Below are 27,816 nucleotides of genomic sequence, written 5' to 3'. Positions count from 1 at the left end.
TTCTGATTATTCATCCAAATATTATTAAAATAAACAAAAGTATACAGCATACAAAAGTGTTATTTTTATTTTCCTTATGAAAATCTGTGGATTTTTCCAATAAGCAGGTTCACTTTTTCAGATGGATCTGATGATGTTGCCTCCTCAAAAGGAACACATCCAAAGAATGCAATTAAAATTGTTCAAAAGCCACAGGATTGGGCTATTTCATACGACAGTAAAAACAGTTTCCTGCTGCAGATAGTCCCAATTAATTCTTCCCTTTTTTCCTTTTCACTGCTTTCCATTCACCTTCCTGTGTAGCGAGGCTACCAAGAAGCTCTTTCACTTTTCTTTTTCTAGCTGAATCTCTGTAAAACAAACAATCAACATATAAAATATTTCAGAAAGATGGTATCAGGGAAAATAAGTAAGCCTATTTAGACAATAACTATTACTTTACAAAAAGCCCCCCAACTCTTATTAAACTTCACCAACACACACTTTAAATACAAACATTCTGCATATCCTTAAACTAGATAAATGAAACTTCAAAGTTGAAAACACTTTAAATGTCCTCTGTTGAAAATGTTTGGTCTCCTCCAAACTGTCCAATTTTATTTATTTACGTTTAGTATGGTTGATCATTATTGTCAGTCTTGGCATGCAGCAAAGAAATGAACACACAGTAGAACAATCCCCAAACTGGTGCTGAAACAAAGGCTACGTTACCTCTCCATGATTTCTGACAGTTGCGTTCTAGCCAGAAACTGGTTATCTTTCCGAATCTCACGAATGGCTCCTTTAAGTTCACGTTTATGCCTCTGAATCAACTGCTTTCTTTCTTGCTCCTTCTTGCTGCCTCCCTGCTTTCTTCCGAACTCTAAACTGAAATGACAATGAGATGGGTGAGCACAGAACACCTTAACAAAAAGGAGTTTATAAGGATTGAGTTTTTGTATGAATACTAACTCAGTATTTTAATTCCTGCATATATGACATGATTAACTTGCAAAATAAGGAGCTGCCCAATGAACATACCGGAAAAACACTCTGCAGAGCTTCTATCTGCATATCATCATGCAAATGCCAAGCAGACAGCATTTACACTGCAATCCCCCATACGTAGCCTGCATTTTGAACACACTGAAAAAGCCAGAGTAGAAGAATGAAAAACATCTGGATAAAGATGGAATCTCCAGATATATTTTAAGTTTTTGCAGACGACCTCTGCAGGTGAATTCTACAGAAAAAGTCTGATCAGTTACTTGGGGATGTGCACGGCAGAGGAAAGCTGTCCTCTTCAATTACTACAATAAGTAAGGCAGACAGTTTATGCTCCTGTACATAACCAACATGGCTAAACAAGTCAGCAGCCAATATAAAACAGAAGTCCTGAGTCAGAATACTGTTCTGTTACCTACACAACCAAACTAGTGTTAGTAAAATTTAACTCCAGAACAGAACACAAAAATGGACATGGTGATTGCAAGCTCTGTAAAAAAGGAGGGAAACCCCCCCTCCACGGTTTTTGTCATTGCTGCTGTTGGAAGGTAGAAAGGCTGCTTGGTTGAGGGAAAGAGAAGAATGGGGCAAGTAAGTATGCTTAAAGGAACGCTTAATCTGACTGATTATTTGTTGCAATCCGTGATGCAGAGTACAGGAATAGCCTGCCCTATCTTCTGAACCAGTGAAGCATCCCTTGGTACCTTCACCAACCATCCTTACTTTCACATAGTTCATACATATGAACCGGAGACCCGAGTGCTGGACAGAGCATTCAGTAAGCACATGGCTATGTAACAACCACCACCTCTTTTCAGCTTGAAATGTATTAACTTACAATTGATTACACGGGCAAGAGTTGATTTCCAGTGCTGTTTTCCACAAGCTCATCTTTGCTCTGTTTCTTAGAATTCTTCCTTCCTTTTTCTCTCCCTCCCTACCACCCAAGTAGCCGGTCCCTTGTGATTTGTGCCCAAAATCTAGCAGTTATCTGCTTTACGTCCTGTTTTCCAAATCCTTCTAGGTTGCTGAAACTCGTAATGTTTAAATGCACTTTTCCTTTGCATCAAGCATTGCTTTACTCACACTTTCACAATTTTAGGCGTATACTGTTTCAATGGCACTGGCTTCTTTTTCTCACAGATCAGTGGGGTATAGTGTTTTACTTTGTTCTCTAGCTCGTTCAGAGCACCATGATACCATTCCTGAAAAGGTAAATCAAATTACAATTTCAAAAGCATATCCAAGACACCATAATTCACAAACTATTGCAAACTGAATCCATATTGTAAGTTTCCCCATATGTTGTTCTTCTGGGTAAAATCACTGCTATTCATTAAGACACTGCTAACACTGAAATGCTGTAAGCCTTCCAGGCTGGATAATTTTTAAGCACTTTTGGAAATCTATTAAGATGGTATCATGGACAATAAGAAAGGTCTGCAGGTAGCTTCACCTAACAGAGGAAGACATAAGACTAAAGCCAGTTTAACCCAGACTCTGCCTTTCAGGGTCATTTTAGGAATGATTACTCATTTGTTTATTTTGATGGCACATATATAGCCCATTTTGCATCACTTATGTTACAAAATCTTGTTCTCTAAGGATATTTTGAGGAGAGGACAATTCTGCTACAGTCAGAAGAGAGACAGATTAAAAGTTTGACCTTCATTGCTAGAAAATAAACAACTGCCCTGTTTTAAGTAAGGTAGCTGACCAGGCATATTTGTGTTAGTTTTACTTAGTTATAACTGCTACCTCATCAATTTGGTACATGGGTATGGTTGTATCGAGGTCTTGCAGACTCATTACAAAAGTACAGGGGCAACTGGATGACCAGGCTACTACTCTTATAAATTAAGACACTCCTGGAATGTTACATTATTACAAGCTAAATACTATTCTCTTCAATTAGAGCAGCAACACAAGATATACAATGAAAAAATACCTTTTCTAAACATTCTCTGCTCTTTTTTTCCCCCACAGAAACATCACTACGATTTTTGAAGAGCACAAAAAGCAAATGCCTGACCCTTGAAAAAAATCTCACTGATGCTTATACATGCTTTTGTTTCTTTTGGCACAGAAGATCACAGAATTTTTTAATGAAACAAACATATCAATTATTTCCTTCTTGAGCAACACATACCTGCATTTTTTCAGGATACTCATTCACTGGCACATGTTGTGTGAGGAGAATTCTGACAGGATGCATTATTTCATGGAACGATGGTAAAGACTCATACAGAGCTGCACATTTTTTAATAAGGTCAAAACACAGGGCTAGACATGATAACCTGTTATTGCACAAAACAATTAACAATTTCACTTGCAAAAACTGTAGTGGATTTTCAAATAAAATTAATCAAGTTAATTAAATTTGAGAGTGTTAGCGGCATCTATTATTAAGACTGCTTGACAGAACCAGTTACTAGGCTGTTTCTAGTTGTTAATTCAGATTAAAAATTTCACTCTCCTAAGCAAATACCCAAGAAATCAGTCAGTAACAAATCTTTATGTCAGCAGGCAGAGCACAAGCAGTATTGTGCCTTTGCCACTTATATAGAGTAGGAAGCTTTTATACAGTTCCAAAAGCGTTCTGGTAGTGGTTCTGAAGTTCTAAAACGTCACTGCAACAGAATTAGTAATTTTAGGTTTGGGTTTTCTTCTCGAACTTCCTAACAAAATGCTTACTCATCCCTGAAATAAGTTATATCATAACATATGTGCAAGATGAAAAATGAGGCTGAACATGGTTAATGAACATGTTTAATTGTGGTCTTTCCTAACGTCAGTGTTTTATTACCTAAGCGACACTTTCTAACACAGTGTTTGTATGTAAATACACTTATTTGCTTCTGAAGAGCTTGACAGTTCAAAGTACTGAGCACTTCCTACTGCCTCTACATCATCCTCATCAGTTCACCGAAAAGGAATGTAAGGGATGAACACACCCAGTGCTCTACATAACATTCTGGCAAAAGATTAGCAGTTTCATATGCCACAGAGCAGGACCATAAAAATAAAGCAGAACAACTCACTACTCCTATTTTAACTCCTAAAGGGTACCGTCACTGAGATTACCCAGATGATGATCTGGTATTTCTTCTGTTCACATCTCCTACATACCTGATATGATTCATTTCTGTTCTGTTGGTTTCCTTTAATCTAGTCACAATACTCAATGGTAGATTTTGCTTCTGCCAGCTTTCCAGATCCTCCTTATCACACACCAAAAGTAGTTCTAAATTTTTCCCCACTGGTGTAAATGGGTGCACTACAGTATAGCCTAAAAACCAAGAACAAGAATCATTAAACAAGATCAATTCTAAGCATTCTTCATGAAGGAAGAAAAAACAACTCTTTTTAAGTTTTTAATCATACTGCCTTAAAAATACTTTATCAGTATTATGTTTTTCTAAAATAATGGAAAACACCGGAACATGGGTACAATCATTGGTAAGTGCCCTAGCCATGCTGCTCAATTCACAGAATCCAAAGGCAGGGACTGGGAGAATGAAGTACCGCCCACCATAGGCTATCGGGTTCGAGACCCTCTAAGGAACCTGAAGGTGCAGAAGTCCATGAAACCTGATGAGATGCATCTAAGGGCCCTGAGGGAACTGCCAGATGAAGTTGCTAAGCCACTATCCATCACATTTGAAAAGTCATGGCAGATCGGTGGTGTTCTCAGTGACTGGAAAAGGAGAAAGATAACTGCCATTTTTAAAAAGGGGAACTGCAGGCCGGTCAGTCTCACCTCTGTGCCTGGCAAGATCATGGAACAGATCTTCCTGGAAACTATGCTAAGGCACATGGAAAATAAGGAGGTGATTGCTGACAGCCAACATGGCTTCACTAAGGACAAGCTGTGCGTGACAAATCTGGTGGGCTTCTACAATGGGGTTACAGCATTGGGGGATAAGGGAAGAGCAACTGACATCATCTACCTGGACTCGTGCAAAGCATTTGATACCATCCCACACAATAACCCTGTCTCTAAAATGGAGATACATGGATTTGACAGGTGGATAAGGAACGGGTTGGACGGTCACACTCAAAGAGTTGTGGTCAACAGCTTGATGTCCGTGTGAAGACCAATGGCTAGTGGGGTCCCTCAGTGGTCTGTATTGGGACCAGTATTATTTAACATCTGGAGGACATGGACAGGGGGATTGAATGCCCCCTCAGCAGCTTTGCTGACGACACCAAGCTGTGTGGTGCAGTCAACACGCTGGAGGGAAGGGAATCCATCCAGAGGGACCTTATAGCCTGGAGGGGAGGGCCTGTGCAAACCTCATCAAGTTCAACAAGGCCAAGTGCAAGGTCCTGCACCTGGGTCAAGGCAATCCCCAGCACAGATACAGGCTGGGCGATGAGTGGATCCAGAGCAGCCCTGCAGAGAACTTGGGGGTGCTGGTGGGTGACAAACTGATTATGAGCCAGCAACGTGCGCTCGCAGCCCAGAAAGCCAATGGCATCCTGGGCTGCATCAAGAGAAGTGCGGTCAGCAGATGGGGACACACTCCTTATCAGGGAGCGTAGCAAGAGGATGAGGGGTAATGGTTTCAAAATGAAAGAGGGTAGATTTAGATGAGATGTTAGGAAGACATTCTTCACTGTGAGGGTGGCAAGGCACTGGGTTGCCCAGAAAAGCTGTGGATGCCCCCTCCTTGGAAGGGTTCAAGGCCAGGTTGGATGGGGCTTTGAGTAACCTGGTCTAGTGGAAGGTGCCCCTGGCCATGGCAGGGGGGCTGGAACTAGATGATCTTTAAGGTCCCTTCCAACCCAAACCTTTCTGTGATTCTATGATTCACTGTATGACACTATGTACGGGAGAGAAAAGACACGTAGGTACATGTCTGCCCTGCGGTAAACAGGATGCACAGTTAAACTCCCAGTGAAGGTGGAGTACTGGATATGTGTAAGAGGAAAGGCAGAACAGGACTTTCCCATGGAGTTAAGTAGAAGGCTTTGACCGGGAAGTGGTCAAGCAGCACAGTGAGCTGGAGCAGCGAGAGCCCACGATTGCCTGTATGCCCCCATCACTGAGCCTCTCCTGTGACCTCTCACCAGGGACCCTCAGATACATGCTATGAAGTCCTCTGCCACTCCAGCTACACGGCTGTAAAACAAGAATAGCACAGAACACAGAATACATACTGGGGCAGGGCACACCGAAAACACTTAAGAATCACTGTGCTTCTGATCATAAGCTGATCTGTGAAATGGTACTCATACAGCAACATGAAGTAGGCATCTGAAGAATTTAATAGCTAGAGGAGAAAATAATTTGCAGCCTTTGTGCTGGACTTTGTTTTTCCTTCTTCATTTTCCTTACATCCTGCAAGCTTGCAACAGAACTTACTTCAAAATTTTTTCAAACTGTAAGTTAAGATTATTTACATGCTCTCTAGAACCTGTACATGCTCCTTTACAGACAGACCAGAAGACAGTATGTCTAAATAAAGATTCATAAGGTTTGAGACCCAAAGTTGTGAGAGATTATGACACACAGAGTCATATGTGCCGAGGGGATTGATGCACGGACTCCAGTCTGATGGATCGAAGACTTTTTGTCAGAAAGCTGGCTCACGTTAGCAAAACTTTAGGCCTCAGTCTAAGGCTGAACCACTGTCCCCACACATATGTAAGATTAAAAACTAAGATACGTGATTAACATTTGATCATCAATTACCACCAAACATTTTAAAAACATTTCTTATCTGATTTTGCAGAATCACATAGTTTAACTGTACCAAAAACCTTTAAAGATCAGACATTCCTAAGAGAGTACACAAAGGAGAAAATTCTTTAAGTGCTATGTAACCCACCCACTCCATAACCTCTTCCCAACTTCTCTTAGGAGTTCAGCTGTCGGTGTTCTGAGAATCCTGGGCTTAGCTCTGATGCAGCCCAGCAGTGTAACCTTGGCTCACACTTCAGAAGAAACTGCTAAGCTGTGAGACGCAGCTGAGAGAAAGTCTGGAGGGTACAGCCATACAAGATAATAAAGATGTAGCTGCAGTGCTAAGCTTGTTGAGAACGGGATCATTAATAGCTCAGGAATTCAGAAGAAAAAAAAAAAAGCCAGCATGGAGAGGCATAAAAATCCCAAAGAGAAGAAAAAACAAAGAGGGAGCTGTAAGACATCCACTCAGTACTACTCAAGATGTTTTGGAAAACTGCAGCAACAGAAGCTGAACCTTCCTCGGCAGACTGCTGACTACCTAGGGAACAGAGACTCTTCAAGTGTCTTATCAAGAGTGATGAGCATACTAATACATAGCCTGTATTTCATTAAATCCCAGATGTCTTGTGTGAGTTTGCCAACGAGTAACTAAATTTTTCACTTGCGAATATCCTTCCTGCAGTCTCTTCACACATGCTGATGCTCAGAGTGACCCAGACAAAAATGCTAACCCATGAACCAGTTACTATGCTCTGACAAAGCTCCTCCTAAGTGAATTATTGTCACTAAACTTGTCAACAAAAAAGCCCCAGAATAAAAGCCCTTAGAATAACTTTAAAGCTAGAAATTAACCCAAAATAAAAAGTTAAAGAAAGAGGAAGACTGGTAAATAAAAATCATTTGCTAGCACATGGATCAAATTGAAAAGACAAGTTTTATTCTCCCTGTTGTCTGTGCAAGTTGCTAAGTCTCCACAGTTATGTTACAGCACAGAGTAATCCCGCCTGTGGGGACAGCTGCCCCCTGTTACATTACAACAAATCCATGCCAAATACATAAAAAGGAAAAATACCAACTTTGTAATATACCTCTCATTTATCTCAGTCATTTAGCTATTAGCTGAAGAGGGAGGGTTATCTGCTGCATCAGCTGCTGCCTCACTGTGAAGACAACAGGGTACTCACTGCCAAACCGTTAGGGACTGTGAATTTCAGAGCACAGTCAAATCACACAGTCTATTTAGAACAACAATCTTGCAAAAATACCGCACTGTGGACAACGTGACTCCATTTCCTATAATAACTTCAGTTCTTTCCTTCCTGCCAGCAACACTAGAGGACCTAGTTCATAACAAGATGCCCAAGAAACAAGGTTGTTGTGTATGGCTAACCTAGCAGATGATTCTGGTCTTTTGTTCAAAACAATAAATTCAGTGTGAAAGATTTTTATTGAAAAATTTAAAAAATAAATCCTAATACTTAAGTTTATTACACACTTACTCTAACCAAACTCACCCTGGGCCCGTTGTTTGGGTAGAGATATGTGAAGTACTCCGACAAGAAAATTGATGACTTCTGGTACAAATCTTCTGGAGAGAGATACATATTCCAGGAATAAACAGCATATAAATAAACCTTTAATAACATCTTGCAAAGTTGTGATGCGACACTGAAAGAAAAAAAAAAGCACAAAATATTCATAATTAAAACGCTATACATCACAAACAAATATAGGATCCTCTCAAAATCAGAAACATTTAATAAGTTGTATACTTTTAAAATCTGTAAAATTACTCTCTTTGGCTTTCCCTTGCCCTCACTGAAGAGCACATGCAGAACCGAGAAGTCTGTCAGGACCGGTTTAGCCACTAGAAGGCGCTAAACCACAAACAATAAAGTTCTTTTTCCTTGCTTGCTCTGCCACCTGACCTGTTTTTTGCTCTCCCAATGTCCCATATCCATTCTCAGAAATGAACCAATGAAATACAAGGCTCAGAGCAACCTGGATATCTGGCAGCAACAGAACAACAGCTCAAGACTTTCATAACATATAAACAGGATATTCGGATAGAAAAATAAGGACATATTCTAACTGCACTGCAACACATCGCATTAGGTACATTTTCAAGGAAAACAAATACTGCCAATTTTTAAGCAACTATGTTTCTTAAGTAGGAACAAATGCAATATATGGAAGGGAAATCAATAACGATTTCAGTCTGTATTCAGTCTGTTCTATTAGTCCTATGTAATTTACCATATAAGGAATTCTTGTGTGACAGCTTGAAAAAATTATTAGATATGATTTTGAGAGTTGGATTGTACTGCAGGGGTTCTTTCCTCTTCCCTTTTTCTTCCAGTTACTGTCTGTGACCACACTAAACACAAAGCTGCCTTTTCAGTACATTTCCAACATTTACATTAACGCTAACACATACATTTGGAGTCCTAGAAAGAACCAAGGAAATTAAGTTATATACTGAGATACACCACCATAGACGTACCTTAGTAAGCAGCTGACTCATGTACATAAAAGCAGGTGTTACAACTGGATGCCAGAAGTCAGAAGTTGGAAACAACAGAGACGTAATTTTCAAATAAATAAGCTAATAGCACATAAAACAGAGTAAGGCAGAATATAGTTAAGACAATATTCCCAGGACCTTGACTTTACACATACGTAACTGATGAATGAGTACTGCCATGTACTAGTCTAAAAATAGTATAATATACATCTATATATACAAACCACAGTAATACAGACATTTTGAGAAATCTGATATGATACACGACCTATTTATTGAGATGACTGTTTAACTTACATCAGAAAATGGAATATCCATTACAGGTCTAATACTGCATTAATTCAAGGAGGCAGCTGAAAGACCAACCAAGAAGGAACTATGCTTCCCAACACCATTCACTCTGTAAGAAAATCTGTCCCCCTCCCTTCAGCCCACCACAATCCCATACTCTCACACCACAAACAAATGAGCAAATGGCCACACAGGACTTGTGACACCTTTCAACAGGTCCTCACCACAGACACTAAGCGACCAGGATGCTCAGGCACAAGCACACATCAACAAGTAACAGTTGCAGCTGAAAAGAACTAACCAGTGACTAGGGACACTTTTACTGAAGGGGACTTGTTACAGAGCTACAAGCGACCTCCTGTCAAGACCACAAGGATGTTAAACACCAGTTGCAAAGTAATTCTGAAAATAATCTAAGTGGATATTTACTTAGTAAGCTAGACGCAAGTAGTTTTATTGTTCCAGCTCTGTTCCTCTCTACGAAGTTTCTGTCGTAAACAAACATTCTCCTGAACTGTTTTGGTTACTAAATACCATAGTCCAAATTCCAGGTTAGATTAACCATAGGCACATGTAAGGTCCACTAACACAACTGGTCTAAGGAACATTCATTCAAAAAAGTGCTTTGAGAATAAGAGAGTGACATAATTCCATTCTAAAAGATAATAATGGCTTGAAACCTGGAAAAGTCCACTGAAGGGAACGAAAGTCAGAAGTGTCATAAGGGTAACAGTAACAAAATAAAAATAGAAGTTAAAAGCTCTCTACAATACACTTCCTGCAAAATCAAAAACATCCTGAGTAAAGACTCTTCAGAATAACTCAATATAAATATTTTCCAAGCTGTAAGAACCAAGTCTTCTAAGCAAATCCTTCAGTCTATTTTCCTTCAACAGACTAATTATTCCATTAGGGAGCACTGCTTCATCAAGCTGGGAGACAAAAACCAAGTAGCTCCCTTTGGATTACTGACTTAAGAGTTTGTCTTTGAAACATTTTACTACAATAAACAAATATCCATTTTCCATATGCTCCATTCTTGAATTCCCTTACAGCCATTTACCTAGACACTGAAAAGGGAGTCTGTTCACATTAAGCACAGCCACTGAAATTTTGAAATATTACTAATATAAGAAGGAAAGGTCAATTTTTTCTGAGTCATTAACTGAGCAACTATCATACATAAAGTACTAAGAAATACTCTATTTTTATACCAGTGTAGTATTTCCCTGTTATTTTTGTTAAGGAGATAGTGCACTTCCATGGAGCACTTTTTTTAAACATTTGCACTTTACACAATTAAAGAATAGGGCATAACTGACAATATCACTTCTTCCTAGAACTACCCATTTAAGTTTCATCAGGAAAACAAAGAATGTTTTGCTATGAAAACTGGAGTGGTAATTTTAAGATATTTTCCCCTTATTAATACTACAGAGTCACACTTCTATACTGAAGAACTTGTGTGCGTGGCATTGTTTGTTTGAGGTTGGTTGGTTGTTTCTCAGGAATTTTTTTGTTGTTGTGGGAGTTTTTGTTACAACTTATCTCCAGAGAGGTAATTTAAAATACTGGGAAACCTAAAAAGATGCTAATAATTCACTACATACTTTGAAATATAAAATTCAATTTAATGTCATCTCACATTTACTGGCATCTCTGTAATAATGGAAAGAACAAGAGATGCTCCTAGCAGTATGCAATTTTTACCGTGTCTAAACCTGGAAATGTTGCACGGCCTTTGACTTCAATTAATTCTTCCATATCATGCGCAGCGTCTTGAAGGATAAACTTAATACTGTCACTGGCTGCCTCAGGAAACATCTGGCAAAGATTGTACAATGGCCTATTAACAAGAAATGTAAGTCATAATCAAGTTACACCATCGATTTTCAAGCACCTGTAGGAAGATTTCCTGTGTTCCACGTCCACTATAAGAACAACAAAGTCCCTGAAACAAATTACTCTTTTTTAGAAACAGCCACACAGTATATAGATTATTGTTATAATACTTTTAGTTTACAGAGACATATATTTTTCATTGAGCCTTGTGAGATAATCTTTAATTTGGTGGTTTCTAAATCTTAAATAAAAATAATTAAAAACTTTAAAATACACTCCCAAATCATCTGCTACAGTTAAAACACATCCTTCTGAATCTCCTAACTCTACATTTCACTGCACTGAGTATGCTGGCACATACTAGACAGCCCACTACTCTAAATACTCTTAGGCGATGTTAAACAACATGTGAGGCAGCAATGTGGTTAGTAAAATTATTACTTAAAACAAGGAAAAGAAAAAAAACCCAACACAAAGTTAGGTCAGCTCCTGGCCTATAGTTAATGCCTACAAGCAGATGCAGTCAGGAGTCTGCATCTGTTTGGTCAGAGTTTTTCCAGTATTTTCAGTTAAACACGTCTGTAGTGATATTAATAAAACCCAGTTCTAGAAAACACTCAAAATGCATTTACACCTCTTTGCAAAGCCCCAGCATGTGTGACAGTATCAACGGGTCAGTGCTCTTGCTGACAAATGCAACAGAGCAATGAATGCTAAAGCTGCACATAACAGATTTTTCAAAACTTATTTACTTTAGCATGATATAAAAAACACGCTGAAAACTACATACTAATAACTCACTGAAAGAAAGCTGTCTAGCCTGCAAAGTCAAGATCAGAATCACAGACTAATTTTGGTTGGAAGCGACCTTTGGAGATCATCTGACACAAACCTCTGCTCAAAGCATAGATAACTTCAAAGCTGGATCAGGTTGCTCATGGCTTTGTTGAGTTTTGTCTGTCTTCAAGGGTTGGGATTCCACAGCTTTTCTCAGAAACTTGTATTAATGTTCAGCAACTTTGCTGCGAAAGATTTTTTTTCCTCACATCTAACTGGAATTTCCCTTGTTACAGCCTGTGTCCATTGACTCTTGTCCTTGCTGCATACCTCCGAGACACATTTGCCTCTCTTGTCATTGTAACTGCCTGTCAGGTATCTGACATCAACCATGCCAAACTGACAGCTTCCTACAAAGCGTTTATTTCTAACTTTTGTATGAGCTTACTATAACACTCTCTAATTCCACTTTCATCTAGTTCCCTGACTGAATTCACAGAACGGAAACCCATGGAAAAAACAAAGATTGCAAAGGGAACTGCACGCTGTCATTGCAAAGGATTTTAAAATCCTTAATCAGCCGTCTAAATAACTTCATAAACTGAAGTTTGCATGCATACAAGGTATTATTTATCCACTACCCATGAAAAGCATTTTGCAGATCAAAAATTACATTCTGAGGTTTTGAAAATGTACAATTAATAGCTCAAGCAATACATGAAATTAAGTTAAAATGTTCTAGAACCAGTTGCCTACAATCCCTACAGAACTATTGAAAACAAAGAGCATGCTAAATGCTTTACCCTAGGTAGCTTTTATCTTTAAATCATAAAGCAGTAAAAGTCCATAGGATTTCTTACTTACAGGACCAGTTTGTCAATTGTTCTGAGCTCTGGTAAATCCAGAGTTGCTAACTCCCCAATATACTCCAAAAGGAAGCCAAACAACTTCTGCAAGAACAACATATTAAAATTATTAGGCATTTTCTTCATTGTACATACTATTAAACAGCACAAAAGAACAGTGATACAGAAGTTAGAAAATCAAGTGTGGTATGTTGATGCTACTGCTGTTCACAACATAGAAGCACGTATGTTTTATACTGCTTCCTGAATACTTACTAAAATTTACTATGGAATTCAAAGTTAATTTTAAACTTAAAACAAAACAACAAAACCCCCATACTTCCAACTTTGCTTTGTTTCCCACTGCAAGGCTTGGATGATTGCATTTCTGAATTCTCTCCAGTATAATAAGCTGTTGTTCTATTGTTCTTCCAGCCAATAAAGACTTAAATGCCTCACAGGACTCAGGAACTAGAAAGTAAAAACAAAAAATGACCAGGCAAAAATCTCAAACTTAACATACTTGATTCAAGTGAATATCTAGTAAATTTCCACTTTGAAAATGTTATTATTCAGAAAAAAAGGTACCATACAGTTTTTAAATAATCACCTTTTAAACACCAATAATCTATCAGCATATATGTAACTTTATACATATGAACATGTCAGAAAAAAACATAAATGTTTTTCAATGATTAACATTCAATTCTTCCTGTATCTGCTGCCTAAGCTGAGCACAACTATGCTAACGCACACAAAGCAGAATTAAACTTAAACACACATTCAACCATTTATCTACTGAAATACAATTCGCTCTATGTTTAACTCACACCTAACTAGCTTTTGTATGAAGGATATTAAGAAAAGTAAGAATCTTGCCGCTAACAGAAAATAATCTAAAAAACAAAACTGGCATATATTTAGTCTTTTGCATAAGTTCACATGCTAGAAAACATCCTAACTGTTTTTTTGTTATTCTAATGTGACTGCTTTCTGGTTACAGTAAAACCTGAATGCAATTTAAAAGGCTTTGTGCAGTAAGTTATCTCCTTTTGATGGAAAATTGCAAGCACTTAAGGAAGTTGTTTAATCTTGAGACAGATACTTTAGAGAAAACTGCACTAGGACAATAGTTAGATGCATTACGTACTTAATACTAACGAATGTTTTGTGTGCTACTTGAAACGTGCCTCCTCCTTCCTCCTAGGCACAGACCCAAAAGGAGTCAAACTTTGAGCGTCTCTATTTAACAATACTGCAATGTTGCATCACAGGGATTAAACCTTAGAATCCTGCCTCTCCAAGTATCTTCTCCAACAAAAATGTCAGTCCAAACACTAGAGGAAGTAACCTTTTCTCATTTAAGTGCAGATGATAGAATACTGTTCTGGCTTCCCTTATGCAAAACACTAGCACTCTGAATTGGAGGTGTTGGTGACCTTTAGAAAGGAGTACAGATCTTTTCATTTTTCTCCCCACTATTTATCTTTCAATTCTAAGGCTGCTCAGAGGAGCAGAAACAGCTCTGAGACGAAACAGATCTGGTTCCCACTGCTCATAGCATGACTAGGGCTGATCACCAAGAACAGTTATTGGCTACTCTCGGGATAGCAGAAGACAACTATGAAGCAAAACTTCATGAACAGGAATACGTAAGATCCTACAGGGCAGAGAAAAAGGCTGGTTATAAACCCCCTGAAGACAACCGGGACCTCTGGATCAGGCCTTTGCTTACCAGCAAATGTATAGGGAAGCTCTGATTTGGCAGCTTCCATTTTTGGATCTAGCCCCTCTACATTCTGCAATTCATTTTCATTTGTCTTGTGTTTCTGCTCTTCGTTCCCTGCAGCTTCTTCTTCACTCTCAAGGTCAGACTCAAGATCAGAGTGGCTATCTGCAGCAACATCCTCCTCATCTTCATTAGCAGATTCTTCCTCACTTTCTTCTTCATTATCCTCCTTCCCACCTTCCTCCTCTTCATCTTCCTCCTCATCTTTTTCTTCCTCCTCTTCGTTTTCAATATTAATTTTTCCATCCTGTCAGTAAAGAAAATAAGGCAGTTAAAACACTGATAAAGCGACAGCACCTCAGCAGAATCACCATGCAAAGCTATCATTCGATACACACGAACAGGATCTGAGCCTTGCTACCCTGACCAAGAACTGAATGGCAGCAGTGCGGGCCAAGAGGGATTTTAAGGAAAGAACATGTATACAGATATAAGAACACTAGGGCATTTCCAAGAGGCTGTAAGAAACCGGAAGAACAGGAGGTAGTACATGAGGACTAAAAGAATCAACACAAAAGTCAAAACTACTAGCAGATGGTATGGAAAAAACCCATCACTTACAGAAGCATTCTTGGTTACAAAAATATATATATTCCTTCTATGTATTAAAATAGGGTATCTGATAAATATTTCTTCCCATCCCAATTTTATTCATCATCAGTTTAAATTCACATTCACAATTTGTATTCTCCCCCTCAAGGGCAACAGCAGTTCCCTTGTTATTTACATGTGAGAGGATCATTATGCACACACACGCACCACAGTCAGGGTGACTCACTGCATCAGCTATAAGGTTATACTGCTCTGCCATCCTAATCAAAGCTACTTCATAGAGGAAAGCTTTTTTCAGAAACTCACTCATCCTCAGGCTGAAATTCGGTGGAAGCTGTATCAAATAGAGCAGAAATAAAAAAATTACCAGAAGGGCTAAAGCCCTCTCTTCAGTCTCGTAGGCTAACAGCATAGAGGGCTGCTATAATAGCAGGAGTACAGTCAGCAGATTGAGAGAAACAATTATTTTTCTCAACTTGACACTTGTAGACCACACGGAATATAGCACTCAGTTTTAGGCCTTCAAATACAATTCAATCTGCAAACTGAAGCAAGTTTAGCACAAAGCCACCAAGACTGTCGAGGGGCTGGGGCACCTGCCCTATGAGGACATGCAGGCCTGGGCTTGTTCAGCCTAGACCAACTAACCACCTTCCAGCACCTACAAGCGAGACCATTGAGAAGGCAAGGCAACACTCTTCATCACAGTCCACAGCAGGAGAATGAGAAGCAACAGGCTGAAGTTGAAACAAGAGATGTTCAGACTGGATATAAAGAGAAACTTTCTCACAGTAAGAACAGTCAGTGGAACAGGCTGCCCAGTGAGATGTGCAGCCTCCGTTCTTAGAGATTTTCCAAGAACAGACTGGATAAGGCCCTGAGCAAACTGATGATTTCATAGCTGACCCTGCTTTGAGCAGGAGGTTGAACTAAAGGTCTCCACACAGGTCACTTCCAAATTGATTTTCCTATCTTTTTTTCAGAACTCTGAAAATTCTGATATTTTAAACCTTACCTTGTAAGACAATAAACGTCTGTCATCTTTATCCAGGATAAAGCCATCAGCTAGATCATCAGCTGACACGTGGCTGGGTCTCTTTTTATTCGCCTGTTCATCTATTCCATGCATTCGACGTAGTCGATCTGCCTAGGTTTTAGAAGAAATACCACACACAGACGTGAGCCATCTAGATCAATCAGATAACTACAACAGAATGGAAGATTCTTCAAATACTACAGCTAAGAAAATCAAAGAAAAAGTTAACTGGGATTACTCCACAAGTTGATGAAAAGAAAAAACGGCAACTTGAGAAGTTACAGGCAAAAGCTGGTGATACCTTATTTTTTGTGGGGAGTGCAATCTAGTAAGAGCACACAGACAATTGGATTAGCTTATTTGGAAGGCTTTAAAACTGGGTTTACCAGAAGCATTATGTTCTCTCATTCTAAAATCTATTTTGTTTATGAGACAATGCATCATTACTGGAAAACGTAAGCTTCTAATGTCTTTTATGCAGTGTTAGATTATCTGTGTTTCCCATATGTGAACCAAGTTTGTGGCAAACACAACCATATCCTAAGATTTTTAAGATACGCTAAATTTGTAAATAGACTCAATGGGCAGTATCAGAACCAATCATTTACAAAAGGATTTCCACCTGGGCATCCAGACAGACCACTCAAACAAGATGACAAGAAAAGAAAAAAAAAAAAAAAAATCCTTCTTTCTGTTCTGCTATTAGCTACTGAGCTGTTCTGAGGTAACCTGAAGGTACCAAATCCCTGTAGTCCTAAATGTGTCCCTAGTATACCAAAACAAAAAAAAGGAGAGAAACATTTACCAAATTATTCAATCTTTCTGTAAGATCTGGATCTCCATATAATAGGAAAGAGTGTGCAACACTTCCCAAAAGAATCATATTCCTCCACAAAGCAAAGCTATATACATGCTACTGCTTCAAGACCAGAAGAAAACAGCAAGTGACTTGCCAGTGGATTAACTCAACTGCTGCGCAACATGATGCTCCTCCTTGCTGACTTAGACGCACCTCTCAACTCTGAATAATCTAAAACATTTAAAGGCAAGTAGAAGTGATAATACATTTTTATTGAAGAAAGATCAAGTCATTTCATAAACCTGAAAAGCACTAAGCCTATGGTTTTTTGTTGTAATACCAGATTGCAAACAAAACACAAACAGATTTCCTGAATTCACCCTCTGATGAATTGCAGTTTAGCACACCACTTTCAATCTAAGGCCAAGCAATGAATATAAGCGGTCACTCCCAAAAGACAGGCCACAAAACAATCTAAAACCATAAACGGTGTACCTCCAGCTTCTGGAGTCGTGCCTGCTCCTCTTTTGCCAATTCTTCTTCTGTCTTCATCCTTTCTGACGGTTTTGCTTTCATCTCAAATCCAAGTTCTCGAACAATCATATCATATTCATCAGGCTAAAGAAATATTTATATATTTTTTATTATCTTAAGTTTTATTATTCTGCTTTGCAGCCAGACTAACAGTTGGGAAATAAGACTGTTAAGATAAAAGGAACAGACTGTTTCCAAAGCAAGCTGCAGCAACACTCCACTCAGTATTAAGACACTGAACGGAATGAACACCAGAATAGAAATTCTCCCGGAATTTCCCCCTCCCCTATTTAACTTACTCACAACTGAAAAACTTACAAACAGTATCTTAAATAAAATCTGGTTTACTTGTTAATTGAAAAACTTTAAAATATTGTTTATTAATAAAATACTATTTTCTCAAAAAGTAGCTAGAATTAATAAATTTATAATTTACATTTCACTTTATATTGTCGGACATGAGCCCAGTCTTTGTTATCGCAGTTACACAGATGTCTATCTTAAAGAAAACCAAAAGGGATGCTGCTATTCCATGAGTTTAAGGAGCATACTTGGGAAAACAGTCACTAGCAGAGATTACATTGGACTTGTGAATATAGTCATCTTGATATCTGCTTAAGTCACTAAACCACAGAACTCCCCTAAAATTCAGGTCTAGGAATTTTTCTTCTTACATGTGACTACGTAATTTTCTCCAATTCAACATCAATGTTATAGAGCATTACTAACTCACACTTTGCAACCTCAGTAATTCTTAAACTGGATCCACACACATGAAGCAAGAGAATCTCATCTTCCTTTTCATCAAGTTATGATAAAATTTTTGTCTAAGATACTACATTATCAACATACTAGAGTATTCAGCACCATACGAAACATTTTAAAATCAATACATCAAAATACGAACTTTTGATCCAGTATCTTCTGTTCGTTATTTGAGATCCATCTTAGAGTAATATCTGTTCATTAGTTTGATCTTTCAAAAACTGAACTCTACTGCCAAGGAATAAATGGAAATCCACAATGTTCTGCAATATAATACAGAATTTCTACACGAAAAAAAAAGTGCAATGCATTACAATAACTATTCTTAGATTTATAAGTTTATTTCCCTTAGTATAAAATACAAATAATAGAAAAAACTTTGAGACCATAAGATATCTATTCAAAAGTTAAATATTTTCATTCCCTTTTTGTAGGGACAGTACCCAATTTACAACAAGGAAACAATTGTTGTCAAACAAAAGTTGTTTTATCCAACTAACACTGCAAAGGCATTCAAACTAAGTCAATGTTCTCAACAATTTTAGTTCTAAAAAAAAAAAGTATTTGTCATAAAAAATAAGCTGTAGCCAACAGCGCCATTCAACCTGCAACCTCTCTCAGGTTTCATAATTAATGAAGAGCAACAGGAAATGAAAATCAGGTAAATAATATAAACTCCTATATTCCTCCAACTAACCAAAATGTCCTAAAACTGCAGCATTCCTTCAATGTGAACAGCAGGTAACATTTTATTTTACAAAGTGATGAACTTCGCCTTATACTTCAGCCACTATGAGTCAAAAGCACAAATTATTAGAAGAAAAGGAAGTAATCAAGCCAAAACCTTACCTTGGGTTTTTCTGCTTCTTTGTCCTTTCTCTCTGACTTTGGGGGTTTGCGGGCAATAAGAGTCTGGATTTCCTTCCAGTCATTGTCAAGCTTTTCTGTGAGTTCTAATGCACTTTCTCTCCGAGTTTGCCTCTCTTGCTAGAAAAAAAAAAAAAAACAACAACAAAAAAAGCAGCAGTTATGTTCAGATGAACATGACACAGCATTTACGGCATAAAACCAAAATGCTGTCTTTATCAAATGAGTAATTTTAAACATTTAACATCTTAAAGGTGTAAACATTCTTTATGAAAGAAGCAGTATAGAGTTACGCTGAGTGGCACACGGGTTGCATACAGTAAACAAATCAGGAGTCAACAGAAGGGGAGATTTGGGGATACAAAAGAATAACAGATATTCAATGCATATCCTAAAATGCCTACAAAGTCAGACAGACTTTATTTAAGGAGCCTGGAGTCTTAGACAGCCACTTCCTTTGTCTTTTATGACACTACTACATCATTCTGCAAAGACAGAAATTATGACAGCTTCTTAATCATGCTCATTTATACTTCAGAGCTAAAACCTCACCTTTTCTTGTTTAGATTTGGCTATCATCTCTTCTATGAGTTCCTTCCTAGATTTAGGTTTTTCCTCCTCTTCCTCTTGCTGCCCACTTGGCGTTTTTTTACGAAGGAGGCCTCCACCCCCTCCAAAGTGAGCAGCAGTTAATTCAGCTAGGAAAAAAAAAAAAAAAAAAAAAAAAAAAAAAGTAGATTGTGAATTCTTTCCAAATCCATACATGAGTGCTGGAGTGCTGCTGCTGCTGGGACACCACGTCCCTATTCTTTGAGAACAGGAGCAATTAAAACTATTGAATCAATCATGTACTATTCTCATCCCTATGGGAATGGCTATACCAAAAGAGAATTATGCTGGACACATAATTTACGCTGACAAACATTTTGTACAAGTTAGGAACATGTTTCTTCAGTATTTTAACTAGTATTTAGGTGCAGAGGTGCAAGAAAGCAACCAGAAAACTCACAATTCAGATTCTGCCCAAAGGGCTCGAAATACAGGTACCTGTGTATGCTGGAAAACCCACTGATTTAAGACCTTTCCCAGCAGGTAGTTCCAACTTAACATCTGCTAAAATCCAGAGCGCTGTTCTGCGTGTGGTTAAGAAGTAATCAAATCTGGCTTAAACATCCCAAACAATTACATAATAGTCTTTCTTACTGAAACAGTACTGAACAAATGAGGTACATGTACCACAACAAAACCAGCAGTGGGATACTGGCTGACACGTCTCACCTGACAGTGTTCCTCTTTCTTCTGTGTCACTGTCACTATCAACAATATCATTTAGTTTTTCAATTTCTGCCAAAGATTGGCCATAATGAGTCAATTCCTCATCTTCATTAAGATTATAGATGTTCTTCTTTCCATAATTTTGCTAAGAATAATAAAACAAACCAATTAAATAACAAAAGATTTTTAGTTTCCAGACAACAAATTAAGAAAGCCCGTATTTTCAACGTTAGTTGAGGAGATTCTCATTCCAGCATACTGCTGGAACAGAACACTGGAATAAAAGCACCACCAGACCAATACCTCCAGTCAAATACATTAAACCTTAAGCAATGGAGTATGAGGTCTCTCTTATTCTTATACTTACGTACAAACAGGGTAACTCAGAAAACCTAAGGAAGCTTAAGTTTTATCTATGTATCAGTAACATCCATTCTTAATCACGACATTTCAGGCCTAATGAAACAGACTTTAACCTACAGAAATTATAACTAGAACATGATATTACACTACTCAATTCTGGACACTAAGTCTGATGAAGCAGAAAGAACAGTACTGCACATACGATTCATATTACAGCAAGTTACAGAGTTCGTCTAGTCAGCACATGAAACGGCTGCTGTTCAACAGCTGTACTGGAATCTCAAAGTGCACTTGATGGTGGTTGCCCTCTCCTAATTCAGTTCCCAAATCATAGTAGTCAAAGAAAACCAAGCAATCAATGAATGCACTTAAACCTGGCTTTTTTGCACATCAGTGCTGAAAGAAATTTCTGCTTCAAAAAGTTGTCTTGCAAAACCAGGAATTTTTCATGAAAAAATTTGGATTCCATAAAAAACCCTGCTTTTTCATAAAAGTTCCAAACACATAAAATCAAAAAGAAAGCACTACCCTGCAAAACATTCTGTTAAGGGGGACACTCCCAACCTAAAAAGTCAAGTGTCTCTTATGGTTTGGGGTGGGGTTATTTATTTATTAATTCCTATAATTTACCTGTCTTTCCAACGTGAACCGTCTGATCATCTTTTCCTCTGGACTTATTTTGGTGTTATATTCACCAAAACGTTTATCTTTAAACACATGTGTCTTTTCCCTTTCTTTATATTCTTTCAGCAATGTTTGGGTACGCTAGAAGAAAAAAAAAAGATCAAATTAAAAAAAAAAAAACCACAACCGAGAAGAATTACTACTTTCAAAGCCAAGGCAAAAAAGGCTCCATGTATCCTGGAAACATAATCTCATTTATCAGAATGCAATGAAAGAGAAGGAAAAATTAACGAGAAAAGAAATGGTAAGCTCATACAATACATTTGGAGTCATTAAGTTCTCTTACAAGCTGCCCATATGAAGATAAAATACGGTATGCTCTATCTCACCTTTGTTGTATCACATACAAAAACTCTGCATTGTCACTGAAGAATTCTGATTTGTCTGAAGCTTAGTACCAAGAGTATCGTACCAAAGAAAGCAAAAAAGCCCCAGCGTCAGCTGAAGCTCTTTTGGCCTTGTCATTTAAGACATAAAACTCACCCCAAGTTGGTACATACATTTAGCTCTCTGCTTTAGCGCTGAGCACAGGGAGGTTATGCATCAAAGCAGCAAAAGGAAGTTCAGCAGACCTGTAAGAGGTAGCATGTGCTGTACTTATGGTTCAGGTAAGCAGGCAGGTTTCCTTTTCAATGCCAGTGATCTCATTCATGACAAGCACTCACTCCTGTAGCAGAGCAATTTGCACTACTGAACCCTGTGGATTGCACTGGAGGGAAACTTTTTCAGCAGGCTCTTCATCATCACCTGAGCACTACGAGGCGACCATCCACTCCTGTGCACCACGGAGGCAGTCTCTTATCTCACCTGTGATGGCTCCAGGCTTATCACCTCCCCCCCACAACTACATCTACAGATGCCACCCTTCCTCCTAACTTTTGATGTCCTCTTACCTTCTTGACGGCCTTGGACCGTGAGACACCCGGCAGCCCCACGTCATTCTTGGTCTTCCTCCCCAAAATGTTAAACTTCTGCCTGTTGACCTTCACCTCAAAGGGGTTGCTCTTGACCACGGCCATAGCTGACTTCACGGGGCCCTTGGCCGCGGAAGGCGCTGAGACTTTTCGCTTCCGTTTACCCGCCTTCCCCATTTTTGGTCTGGCTGCCTGCGCGGGTGCGTGTGGAGAAGGAGAAGCTCAGCACTCGCTCAGCGTGCGGGCTCCAGGGCTGAAGGCGCAGATAGGGGAACAAAATGGCGCCACAGGCGTGCAAAACCCCCAGAACCACCCCTGGGGCTTGACCACTGTCCTCCGACGGGTGCCAAGCCGCGCGAGAGCTTCCCCCACACCCCGTGAGAGCCGGCGGCGGGGCGCGGAGCGGAGCGGTACCAGCGCTCCCCGCGAACCAGCCTGCCCCTCCGGTGCCACACGCGCCCCGGCAGCCTCCCACCTCTCGCGAGAGCTTCGCCTAACTATCGCGATATTTGCCGCTCTTTTCCCCTCCCGCTTTGGGACGCGCCAGGGAAGGGCCCAACGCACTACATATCCCAGCAAGCCTCGCGCCGTAGCGCTCCCTGCTCCCCGGCGAACGCCGCGCTCTGCCTTCTGGGGGTTGTGGTCCCGGGAATGGGGGGGCAGTGGCACAGGAGCGCAGAGGCGGGGCGGGCTGAGGCGGGCGGAGGAGGGCGGTAGAGCCATGGTCGGGGTGGGCGGTTGCTGCCTGCTCCTTGCCTCCGCCCTCGGGGAGGGGGAGGCCGGTGCCGGGGCGAGCAGCGGGTGATGGGGAAGCGGCGAGCGCAGCGCTGAGGTCCTGCGGGGCCGGATGAGCCGAGGCTTGGCGTCGCGGCGGTGGCGGGGCTGGAGGAGGGGGCGAAGGAGGCAGTAGGGGCGGCCTCCACGCCGGCTGCCCAGAGGGGAAGGAGCCCCCGACCATGGAAATCGAGAACATCGTGGCCAACACGGTGCTGCTGAAAGCCCGGGAGGGTGAGAGCCGCGGGGCGAGGCGGCGGGGGAGGCGAGAGGGGGAGGAGAAGCAGGAGGTTGAGGCGGGGCGGGCTGGGGACGTACCGAGGGGGAGGAAGGGGTCTGAGGTGAGGGGGAAAGGGGCCAGCGAGGAGGGGCGGGAGGAAGTGATGGAGGAGGAGAGGGTGGGGAGGGAGGAGAGGCTGCCGGGCAGGGGGGTCCGGGCGGGGCGCGGACCCCTCGGGGGCGGTGGCAGGAGCTCCCCCCGCGGCGGGCGGGGAGTCCCGGGCCGTGCCCTGAGGCACCTGCCCTGCTCCTCCCGCGGGATGAGTTTGGAGTTACTGGCTTGTGGCTGACTCCTGCAAAACCCTTTCCTCCTTCCCCTTTCGGGCTCTTGATTCAAATGGTGTTTTTACCGGATGTTTTAAGAAGGTCGTTAATCTATAGCTATCAGTTTATTTATAAATATACGTGCATATGGATATAAAGGACGAAGGGACATAAATTTTCTCTGGAAGAAAGAGAAGCTATCTTAGCACTATATCTTGCTGAAATTCCTGCCTATGAAAAATATAGCTGCTGAATGCTACCCGTATTTTGCAGTCGAATATTTTGTATTAATAGTAAAGTGTGCCATTTTCCATTAGATTAATACTTACAGTTTGATTCCCCAGAGCATCTTGACTTGAAGATTCCTGCCCCAACTAACAAACATTTCGGCTAGATAATGAAATTTAGTCTAGCACATGGTTACTGTTTAGAATAAGTCCTGAAATAAGATTGTCCTACTGCTTTTTCATGTATATAACTGTCCATTAAATGGCCACTTGAAAGCCTCCCCAGATTACCACTGTACTCAGTGCAGAGTATGTTTTTCAAGTATGAAATGTGCATATTCTTTTTGGATTGGATCCTACTTTTCTTAATTGTGTTGAGAAGCCCCATTAGTTTAGCTGGAGCTGTTTAAAGTGAGTAAGAACAACAGAATCTGCCCCTGTATGTTTTGCAAGTTTCTCCAACTCTAAATGGGTTTGGCACTTACGCCATATGTGTATCCAGTTAAATTTGCCTTAAGCAGCAAGAGAGGCAAGTCAGCCTTTTAACTTTGAAGTGGGGTTTAAAAACCAGAACAGTGATCATAATTTTGGGCCATTTCCCAACCTTAACTGAAAAGACCACCTCAAACTAGAGGACATGTTTTGGCTGGTTTCACTGACTGTAACATGTCTGTGGTGGTGCTGCCTGAATTTGGAGTTTGCACTGAAATGATCTGAGAAATGAAGGGAAAGTGGAATCTGGCTCAAAACTTTACTGTGCCCAAACCCTTACCACAAAGAGTGGAGTGGTAATCTGGAAAGGCTTTTAAGTGGCTGTTTAATGTCAGGTTGCCTCTTTAGTTAAGGTTTCACTATGTTTAAAATAAATTATAGTGGTAGAACTGACCAAACAAGATATTTTAATAAACTAAATGAAAGTCTGACAGCAGCTGATGTGAAGAAGATGAGTTCTACCGGACGTGAAACTTACGAAATTAATGATAATAAGCTGTTACTGTTCTTGTACCTTTGGTTGGCCTGGACTCTTTTGTGTAAGCAAGCACAAAAACATGATTTCTGGCTTTGAAACTCTAAAACTCCGCTGATCAATTAGTAGAAGGTCTTCTACCTTTTCAGGTCCAAGTTCCTGTGCATTGTGTACTTTTTACATCACATTTTTCAAAACGCGCCTTGAAGTGAAAGTGTTTTCTGTCTGTTGCATGCTCTGGCTGGTCTGGGAATGTCTGGTTTACTCCATCTGTCAGGACTGTTCCATAAAGTCCTTGTCTCACCTCTATTCTTATGTGCCCGGTAGATTCTAAGGGAATGGAATTTGCAAAGTTAGTATGTATGGTAGGTATTTTACTGAAATATCTTCTTTGCTAAGAGAGCCTTACCGTTGGGACAGCAGAGCAGACTTTCAATTGACTTTTTCCTTCCCACTTTCCTATTATCTTGCTGTATAATGTAAGGAGAGGTGGGATAGCATGGAAAAGTGCACAATTACTGTTTCTCATGGAAGAAGGTGAGATCTTAAAACTAGTATAAAATGGCAGCTTCACTTATTTTCATGTATAGGCTTGAGCCACATCAGTAATCATTTTTCCAATTCCTCAGTGTATTAAAAGATGGGATAAGAGAAGGTCTTGACCTGGATAAATATTTCAGATGTAAAAGCAAAAGAAATAAGATGTAAACTACTGTGCTTATTTTATAGTTTTTGGTGTCATATTTAAAGAAATCAATGTAGGCTTAATTATGGTTTGCATGGGTCAGTCTCAGTATTGAGATTCCTTCATGATTAATATGAGAGTAGAAAAAGTTTGTAATTTTGAAAGTGTCTTACAAAGTCTTGTAACCCTAGAGATATGTCATCTTCATTTTGCAAATATAGAAACTGAATTAGGGATGTTGTGTACTTGTCCGCATCTGGTGAAAAAGTATGACAGAGGCTTAATGAGAATTCAGAAATACCTGTTAAATAACACCAAGTCTAAACAAATCACAGGTGAGAACATAAACTATGCTTAACAGTCAAAATTATGATCCCAGATTTGCACTCATCAATTTCCTCTAATTTTAGGTACTCTAATACTTCTGGATGTGAATATTGTCAGGATGTGAACATCGTTTAGGTTTTACATTTGTAGGGTGCAGAATTAGCATACCTTGTACAGCTAGGTTCATGCCCACTGTTTAAGTCTGATTTGATGTGTAGAAAGTAAATTTGATCTATGTAATTAAAGAGCCAGGAACTAGTGTGCTTAGACAAAATGCATCTTTTTACTGTTACTTTATTCTTCTACAGAATAAAAACAAAATGGCGTTGCTGTCTATTTCTAGACTACCTACCTTCTGCCTTCTCACTGATAGTCTTAATTTATTTCACTACAGGCATGAATCTACTAATTCAATTTGTATGATGATGGAGACCTTATTGCTTTCTACAACTACCTGAAAGGAGGTTGTAGCGAGGTGGGGGTCGGTCTCTTCTCCCAAGTAACAGGCAATAGGACAAGAGGAAATGGCCTCAAGTTATGCCATGGTGGGTTTAGATTGGACATTAGGAAAAATTTGTGTACTGGAAGAGTGGTCAAACATTGGAACAGGCTGCCTGGGGAAGTGGTGGAGTCACCATCCCTGGAGGTGTTCAAAAAAATGTGTAGATGTGGCACTTTGGGATGTGGTTTGGTGGGCGTGGTGGTGTTAAGTCAATGGTTGGGCTTGATGATCTCGGAGATCTATTCCAACCTTATGATTCTATGATAACTTGATTTTATGAGAGTTTACTAGTCCCGTTTTTCAGGCCAGATCAAACCCCAGCTTCCCCCTAGCCTTAAAACTTTAAATTTTGTCTTATGATGCTATTCTCTAAGAGGATTTTTCAAATCCTTTCATAAAATAGATTATTTTAATAGAAGTCTGTCTCTTTCCAATAAAGACTTGTAGTATCTCTGTAGCGACTACAGCACTTCTTTATGTGAAGAAGGAAAGCTATGAGGAATCTCTATCTTGGTTTAATGCGACTTTGTAAATAATTAGATGTCAGTTCTTTGCACATACAGGTCTTAGTGATGGCTCATAGCCTATGACTCTTATGTACCCACTACTAGAAAATGTTATGAGGACACAGAGTACCCTTATGGATGAAAGATGAAGGAGTCAGGTATATTGGGAGTTTTTTCTTTCCTTGTCCACTTTTCCAGTTGACCTGCTCGTGCTGAGAGCTAACCCGTCTGTGGAGGGATAGGCCTCCAGATGAAAACTGTGATGCAAAGTGTTCTGGGATTCCTTGTTGCAGTTTCCTGGGATAAGTGGCCTTCTGGCCAATGCAGCTCTTTCCTCTTGTGCATACGTTACTTTTTGAGGAAAACCCACATGTGAGACAGAAAAATGGAAAACTTCCTCTTAAAGTGAACTGAATGGTGGAACAAGCACAAGTGACTCAGTAAAAAACCAAGAGATTATAAAGCAAACTCAGAGTTGATCTTATGAGCACTGAAGTGCAGCAACTGAGATAAAAAAACAGGTAAGCGTTAAGTGATAGTGATGTGCAAACTGTGTGTTAGACGGTGTGAAAGCTTGCAGTTTCATGACCTCCTTACTCAGTTTTTCACATATAGGGATTTTATGTGTAAAAGAATAATGTTCAGCAATATGACTTCCAGTTTTGTATAAGAGCAGAGGAATTAACACATTCATTTTTTTCTTAGCAGAAATATTTTTGAAATGAGCATCTCTTGAAGGATATTGAAGAATT

At 39.8% G+C, this 27,816-nt stretch overlaps 2 protein-coding genes across 2 annotated transcripts in view; one reads left to right on the top strand and one right to left on the bottom strand.

Annotated features, from left to right (window-relative positions):
• Nucleotides 1-42: 42 nt before the first annotated feature.
• NOP14 (NOP14 nucleolar protein) lies at nucleotides 43-22,710 on the bottom strand. Its single transcript, XM_009958924.2, has 18 exons — nucleotides 22,513-22,710; nucleotides 21,566-21,700; nucleotides 20,576-20,717; nucleotides 19,850-19,995; nucleotides 19,280-19,417; nucleotides 17,627-17,749; nucleotides 16,312-16,443; nucleotides 14,691-14,991; nucleotides 13,296-13,426; nucleotides 12,975-13,060; nucleotides 11,202-11,337; nucleotides 9,180-9,281; nucleotides 8,191-8,344; nucleotides 4,114-4,273; nucleotides 3,134-3,281; nucleotides 2,071-2,189; nucleotides 712-867; nucleotides 43-350 (listed from the first exon to the last, which is right to left on the bottom strand). The coding sequence occupies exons 1-18, from the start codon at nucleotides 22,708-22,710 to the stop codon at nucleotides 251-253; spliced, it is 2,607 nt and encodes an 868-aa protein (XP_009957226.2). The 3' UTR covers nucleotides 43-250.
• Nucleotides 22,711-23,489: 779 nt separating this feature from the next.
• The window catches only part of GRK4 (G protein-coupled receptor kinase 4), a 39,971-nt gene continuing 35,644 nt past the window's right edge, over nucleotides 23,490-27,816 (top strand). Inside the window, exon 1 of the mRNA XM_086464780.1 lies at nucleotides 23,490-23,541. Within this exon, the coding sequence (XP_086320906.1) occupies nucleotides 23,490-23,541 (52 nt within the window). The remainder of the gene's footprint in view (nucleotides 23,542-27,816) is intronic.

This window comes from Leptosomus discolor, chromosome 4 (assembly GCF_034619465.1).
Source record: "Leptosomus discolor isolate bLepDis1 chromosome 4, bLepDis1.hap2, whole genome shotgun sequence".
In the NCBI taxonomy this organism is placed as follows: domain Eukaryota; kingdom Metazoa; phylum Chordata; class Aves; order Leptosomiformes; family Leptosomidae; genus Leptosomus; species Leptosomus discolor.
This window is presented reverse-complemented; position numbering and strand designations above follow the sequence as displayed.

Coding starts and splice junctions, on each gene's coding strand:
- NOP14 (XM_009958924.2), bottom strand. CDS start 22,710: ATGGGGAAGGCGGGTAAACGGAAGCGAAAAGTCTCAGCGCCTTCCGCG. Junction 20,718..21,565: donor GGTTCACGTTGGAAAGACAG/GTAAATTATAGG, acceptor TATTATTCTTAG/CAAAATTATGGAAAGAAGAA. Junction 13,061..13,295: donor GAAACAAAGCAAAGTTGGAA/GTATGGGGGTTT, acceptor TTGTTCTTGCAG/AAGTTGTTTGGCTTCCTTTT.